Source organism: Coregonus clupeaformis, chromosome 5, assembly GCF_020615455.1.
Source record: "Coregonus clupeaformis isolate EN_2021a chromosome 5, ASM2061545v1, whole genome shotgun sequence".
NCBI lineage: Eukaryota > Metazoa > Chordata > Actinopteri > Salmoniformes > Salmonidae > Coregonus > Coregonus clupeaformis.
Window position 1 is genome coordinate 26,607,437 of NC_059196.1, and position 7,126 is coordinate 26,614,562.

The 7,126-nt window shown below is 44.0% G+C and overlaps 1 protein-coding gene across 2 annotated transcripts; it reads right to left on the reverse strand.

The window, feature by feature from the left end:
• Nucleotides 1-470: 470 nt before the first annotated feature.
• Nucleotides 471-7,126, reverse strand: LOC121566548 (beta-crystallin B1-like). 2 transcript variants are annotated; one of them, XM_041876555.2, is made up of 6 exons: nt 7,020-7,126; nt 5,603-5,676; nt 2,993-3,111; nt 1,979-2,111; nt 1,694-1,836; nt 471-1,578 (listed from the first exon to the last, which is right to left on the reverse strand). In XM_041876555.2, exons 2-6 carry the CDS (start codon nt 5,666-5,668, stop codon nt 1,410-1,412), a joined length of 630 nt encoding a protein of 209 aa, XP_041732489.1. In that variant the 5' UTR covers nt 5,669-5,676; nt 7,020-7,126; the 3' UTR covers nt 471-1,409. The 2 variants fall into 2 exon arrangements, with proteins under 2 accessions (XP_041732489.1, XP_041732483.1); XM_041876549.2 differs by lacking the exon at nt 7,020-7,126 and adding an exon at nt 6,966-6,993.

Sequence of the window (7,126 nt, forward strand, 5' to 3'; positions counted from 1 at the left end):
TGGTTTGAATGTTCAGTATAACTTATATGAAAACGTGGTACAAACACCACAGATAATCATAAAATACACAAGAGAACAAAAAGTCAAACAAGTAACTTGACATGAGCCAATGACTGCATTTCCAGCACTGAGGTTAGGAATCTTCATTCATTTTTATTTTTTTATTTTATTGGAATGTTGCTTTCCAGATGCCAGCATCCCTGAGAAATATATAGTGTATATAACAAGATTCCTCGGCAACCCCATCATTAAGAGGGGGGAGGGGTCTCCCAAAAGGTCGGCATGTCTAGAAAAACATTACCAGGTTTCCCAATCATAGCCCCTAGCTCACTTCCTCCTTCAGACAGCCTCACTGCCCTAGACTGAGTGTGTCATGGGCATAGCTTCACTGCCCTAGACTGAGTGGGTCATCAGATAGCGCAACGACAGATTGCTCAGCTCCTGCCCAGACTGAGTGGGTATCGCTCCTGCCTGACTGAGTGGGTCATCAGATTGCCTCACTACCCTAGACTGAGTGGGTCATCAGATAGCCTCACTGCCCTAGACTGAGTGGGTCATCAGATAGCCTCACTGCCCTAGACTGAGTGGGTCATGGGCATAGCTTTGAAGCCTTGAAGGTAGAATGTCAATGGGGAAATGATGGTTGAGGTGCAATCCCTAGACTAGAAGGTGGCTTTGGGGGAGAGTACATGGGGAAACAGTGCCTCCCCGTGGATGATTGAGCTCACTGCAGGACATGGACAGAGCGCAGAGAACTGGCAGCTGTCCATGGTAGCTTAGAGACTGGAGTGAGTGGAGTGTGTAGTATCTCTGCTCTCTAAAATCATTCACAGATCGCAGGAGGGTAGAGCATTGTAATGAACAGGCTTATTCGGCATCATTAGGTATATAGCTAAGAAACACATAAGCAAGTAAGATGTATAAAATCAATGGGGTTTGCAGATATGGAAACAAACTAGTGAACACAAACTAATGAAGTTATGTAACTTATTAAAATCTTTGTTAAATAATTCCCTTTCCCCCATTAAAATCCCCATCATAAATATTATAACTCTTCTCATGCTATAATTCTATCAGGTCTTGGAACAGAGAGTACAGCTATCACTTTCACCAGTATTATTATATTCAGGCATTGTGGAAGTCAGCTGCAGGTAAACTGCAGTAGCAACCTTTGCCCAGTAGGTGACACTGTCTCCATGCAGGGATTGTGCATCACCACACACATGCCCTGAATGTTACTACTAGTAAAAGTGATTGAGGTGGAGCCAGTGATGTAAGCTGTTAGCTTATGTTGGCAGTGTGGAGATCCAAGTTGGAGCTCCAGACCCAGGGATGGTTAGCTCCAGGCCTAGCCAGGCCCCTGCCCCTCTGTCCTGCTGGCCCATGACCCGTCGACTTCCTGGCCCCTTCTAGGCGGTCCACTCAAAGCAGCCTCTGCGATGTGTCTGCATGTCCCTCACTCTACGGATGGACTGGATCTGGGGATGGTGGGCACCCCACTCATTCCAGTGCTTGAAGACACCGCACTCGAACACGTACTGGTAGCCACGGTAACCAGGGTACTGGTAGCCAACCCAACTGTCACCCAGAGAGACGGACAGAGATAATGAGAGAGAGAAATGGAAGTTAACGTCTTAAATCAAATGGATGGGTAGATGGATGGATTGATTGATAAGTTAATGTGCCAGCTCACGTTCCACCAGTGACCTGGATGCTGGCCACACGGTCCTGGAAGCCGTAGGACCACAGACTGGGGATATCCTCATCACACACCTCCATCTTACGGCCCTCAAAGTTATTACACTCAAACAGGCAGATCTTGTGGTCCTGGGTGTCCTGTAGGCATAGAGGGACAGAGGGAGGGATATCAGCAATAGAGTTTACCCACCTATTCACCCACGGCCCACCCACGGCACTTAGACTAGAGTATTGATGGAGGGACAGATGGATGAGTGAATGGATGGATGGACGGACTAACCATGCGAACGGGCCTGACGGACATGAAGCGGTCACACCTGTAGCTGTTGCTCCAGGTATCCCAGCGGGGGTACTCTCCCTTCTCCAGCATGAACATCTCTCCGCTTAGGTTCTGCTGCTCATAGCCCACCCAGCTGTATTGGGACATTATAAAAATGTTACAGCACAACTATAACACACTTATAATGAATTAACACAACTCTCTTATCAACATGATCAGAAGGCTAGGTACAGCTAAGTGATTGCAAGGTTCGTAGGTGACATCATGTTAGATGTCACATGTTCATCGCAAAAGTAATGTATCATTGGAGATTGCATGTTGTAAATTAACTATGTTTCAGGTGTCTCATTGGACTAAGATAACGTTAGTAGTAGTAGTAGGTTTTATTGGTTTCTCGCAGTCCTAGACTGCATTGTAAACCAATTTACAATCATAACATCAATCCTATATAGTTATCAAATAGTACAATCCTAAACTAGCAAAACCCTTAACATAATAAAATGTCAAAATATGCAAAATATACAAAACAACAATACTACGACCACAAGGTTTGGGGTGGCGGCTTTAGAAAAGGCATCTTTAGAGTTCTTAGGAATGTATTTCTAAGGCCCCTGTGTTAAATGGTGTGTGCACTGATCAGTTTAATGAAGTATGGAATGGGAGAGTTCTGATAACGGCCTATGTGTGTTATGGGAGTGTTCAGTTTGTGGCTGTTGCAGGTTGCCCGTCCAGTAATCTGCTGTCTGGTAGGGGGGAGCAAGTCCGCAAACTGGGAGTTCTGCAGGGATTTAGCAAATGTCAGGCAGATCTGCTCCCGTCTGCTGTCCAAGGACATGATTCCGAGGGTTTTGAGGTCTTCCCGGTAGCTGGTGTACGACCCGCTCAGAATTATTCTGAAGGCTTTCTTCTGGACACGCTCCAGCTGACAACATTGCTTTAAAGGCTCAAATAATATGAATCCCTATGAATGGTTTTGATCTTCTATGTAAACAGATGAAGTTAGATATGACGTACGGTCCACACTCCACCCTGATAGAGCCGATCCTCTCGAAGCCCTTCTCACACAGGTTACGGCACTCAGTTGTGCACTCCATCATACGACCCTGGAAGTTCTCAAACTCAAACAGGTACATCTGAAAAGATAGATAATACCACAGTATGGTTATTTACTGTAATAAGCTATAATGTAATACTGTTAATGATTTGATATGGAGATAATTGATCAAGTTGACTGTCTTGGGCCTTTACAGTTTTTCTCGATTGCTAAGACACATTTCTTGAAAGCTGCTCTCCTTTTCTCTTAACTGTGAACACAAAACCCAATTTTCAAGCTACATTCACAAAACCTCAGACTCTTCTTGCAAAACCAAACTTTCACCTCAAAACAGTTCAATCTGTGCTCAAAACTGAACTATGTTGTCAAATCGTGCCCCGAGTCAATCAAAATAAAAAACACTACTGAACAGTCACTAAACACTACGTAGAAAAATAGAAAACACAATGCTCAGGACATGAAGCTGGGGAAATATATGTTTATTGTTCACTGTAGGCTAAATGCATGTTGCAAAACAAAAAAAAACTGTGCATTTAGCACTTGTACAAAAAGACAAAACAGAAATATTGTGCATTTACATGTAGCACTTGTAAAAACAAACAGAAATCTTATGCGTTTGCCACTTGTGTACAGTAAGCCCATGTAAAAATAAAGTACAAAAATATACAAATAAGTGCATTACTCAGCCACAGCATCATGTCTCCGTACTGGGTCAGGCCACAGGACTTCATCCACATCACAGGCCACATTTTGTCTGGCCAGGCAACGGGGGAAAAAACCCCTGGCATGCCGTATCCAGGCTTGGCATGCCTCCACACCTATGTCACCACAGGCAAGTCCCATGGCTTGCAGGAGATTTACCCTGGTGTAAGGTTGGCGTTCATATACCTTCCACCGTCATGAGGAGAATAATTCCTCAATGGGGTTTAGGAAAGGGGAGTACGGTGGAAGGCAAAGATTGATAAAACCTTGGTTCATATTGTACCACTCTCTAACCTGGAGGGCTCTGTGAAAACTCACATTGTCCCAAACAACAACATAGATGGGATGCTCATCCTGCTGCCCTAACAAAGCATCTCGCATGTGATTGAGGAAAATGAGGAGCTGGTGAGTGTTGTAGGGCCCCAGGTTGGCATGATGGTGGACAACCCCATGATTGCTGATGTGACATTGCCACCACGCTGCCCAGGAACACCAACAATGGCCCGATGGCCAATCACATTACGGCCTCTCCTTCTCCTTTTGGTGAGATTAAACCCAGCTTCATCCATGTAGATGTATTGATGGGGTCTTTCCATTGCATCCAGTTGAAAAACCCTCTGTAGAAATAGATATAGTTTTGTAAGTGATACGGAAAAAAGTGATTTAGGCCACTACAGTAAATCACTACTTAGAGTAATCAACATTGAATGTGTCTGGATATATGCCAACCTGTACATACTGGAATCTTTGCTCTTTGACTCTGTCTGAGTTGCGATCAAAGGGCACTCTGTATAGCTGTTTCATGCGCAGTCTGTTGCGCTTGAGGACACGATCAACAGTAGAGAGGCTGACACTGTTGATACCCTCAAAATGTAAATGGTCCTCAATGATCTTCTGCTGAATTTCGCTCAGTTTAATGGCATTTTTCTTACGGACCATATCAACAATTAGGGTCTCTTGGTGTGGGGAGAACATACCTGTCCTCCCACCCCCATGTGGCAGTCTTTCAATTCTACAAAAAGAGAACATGGAGTTACAAAAAATATACATGGAATACTAGGCCTACAAACAGTTAGACCAACCCTCCATTACAATACTACAGTACATTGGTACAGTGATGTACTGAAACATATATTCACTTACAGTATACTGTGGTACAGTATATAGTATGTCATACAGTAATTGCTGTCAACATTTACATACTGTACTATAATGTCAAAAAAAGGTAATTACCTGTTCTCTTCTCTAAATCTTCGGATTATGGTGGACACAGTGAATCTACTGATGTTTGGTTGTACCCTTTGTCCAGCCTCCCTCATGCTCATACCATGGACAAGAACATGGTCAATCACAGTAGCTCTGATTTCATCAGATATTACTGTTCTTTGTCTTCGCTGACCACCTCGACCACCTCGACCTCCTCTCACACGAACTCTTCCTCTCAGATTTCTATCCATTGTAGGGCCTCACAAACCAGTGCTCTCTGAACTGGCTTACTGTATATGTTCCCTCACATCATTAGCCACAAGTGTGATCAATTTTGAGTTGTTGTGTTCAAGTGGTGATACCTGTGCTCTAATTGTGTTTGACTTTTGTCACATGTGCTCACCATTATGCAGCACGGGTGCATCACAATGAAAATGTGTTGGCAAGTTGTGTCTAAACAGGTGAAAAGTGCTTATGGTTTTGCCAAAAGAGTGATTGATTCAATCAGTGGGTTCAGGCAACTGAGCATTTGGTTCAGACAATAGGGTTTAGTGTTTTAGCAATTGAGAAAAACTGTAAAACAACTGGAAATGCTGTATCTTCGCTAGAGATTGCATTATTAGTTATAATAATTAGTTTGTTAAAAAAGTGTGTAGACCTACTTTGTGGGCACGCAGCCCCATGGCTGGGTGGCTCCCAATGCTGCCCTGGGCTCCGGAGTGAGACATGGTCGAATCTGTGGCCGAACAGGGAGAGAGTGAGAGGGAGAGAGAGAGAGGGAGAGAGTGAGAGGGAGAAAGAGAGAGGGAGGGAGTGAGAGGGAGAGAGAGAGAGGGAGAGAGAGAGAGAGTGAGAGGGAGAGAGGGAGAGAGGGAGAGTGAGGGGGAGAGAGAGAGGAGAGAGAGAGAGAGAGAGAGAGGGAGAGAGTGAGAGGGAGAGAGAGAGAGGGAGAGAGAGAGAGGGAGAGAGGGAGAGGGAGAGAGAAAGAGAGAGGGAGAGAGAGAGAGGGAGAGAGAGAGAGGGAGAGAGAGAGAAATAAAGAGGGAGAGAGGTTAAAGCCTAGCCTCTAGGAAAAACAACTTCATTTGACCTTCATATTGTGACTCTCATTTTTGTCATTTAGCAGACACGCTTATCCAGAGCAACTAGGATTAAGTTCTTTGCTCAAAGGAACGTCGACAGATTTTTCACCTAGTTGGCTCTAAGATTCAAACCAGTGACCTTTTGGTTCATGGCCCAACACCCTTAACCGCTAGGCTACCTGCAACCCACGCCACAGCTGTGTATCTATTCAACAGGCCCCTGGCCCCCATAGTGTCATATATCTGTACAGCTAAATAGATATCAATGAGAGATTGCAAAGAATAATATTTCCCACCAGTTTCCAGATACAAAAGAGAAAAAAAGACCAACGGTAATCCATGTTCAACTGAATGACTATAAACAGATTTCAATATTCGTCTTTTTGCAAAAATCCATAATAAAACCCACTTATCCACCCAAACTGTTAATGAGAACATAATCTACTTTTATCTAGTCACTCAAGTTCTTAATCTAGACTGGTTTATAGCCATTTTCTCTCTCATTAACTCTACCCCAAAACACACTTTTTGATGTTTAATCCTAAAAGACTTGCCTGCGCAATTTACCCCCACTAAATATTCCGTAAATAGCAATTCCTCTGTGAAAAAATAAAATCTCCAAAGATCCTTTTTAAACAACATGTTCAAGCATATTTTTCTTACAATTACTAAATTCAGTGACACTGAGCACACTTTCATCTGCCAGACGCAGGTAGGCCTGTCATGTAGTATTACTGAGCTGAGAGAAGATCACAGTCAAACATGGGCACGCATCTCTCGCACCGCCATTTCCCATTAAATGAACCACAGAACAGACAGAACGTCAAAGTAATGCAAAACATCGTTCTCTTGATACAAGACAGAGTATATCCCAGAGTTAATTGAAGTCAAAAGCTTCAATTTGACAGTCCTTGATTTAGGTCAGGGGACGAAGAGACCCCACCTTTGCCCCCCATCTCTCTCGCTCACAACCCCCTTCCCTGAGCGTGAATCTCACCAAGCGGCTGGTTGTCAAGTACAAGGGCGGAACGGATGTCCAGACAGATAAGCCTAAGAGTTGGAATCAGGCCCCCAGAGTAGCGATATATATATACATTTACATCC

What these genes read in the sequence shown, in the direction of transcription:
- LOC121566548 (XM_041876549.2), bottom strand. An exon ending in TGGGGCTGCGTGCCCACAAA is followed by an intron (nt 3,112 to 5,602) that starts GTAGGTCTACAC and finishes CTATCTTTTCAG; the next exon opens with ATGTACCTGTTTGAGTTTGA. An exon ending in ATCAGGGTGGAGTGTGGACC is followed by an intron (nt 2,112 to 2,992) that starts GTACGTCATATC and finishes GTCCCAATACAG; the next exon opens with CTGGGTGGGCTATGAGCAGC.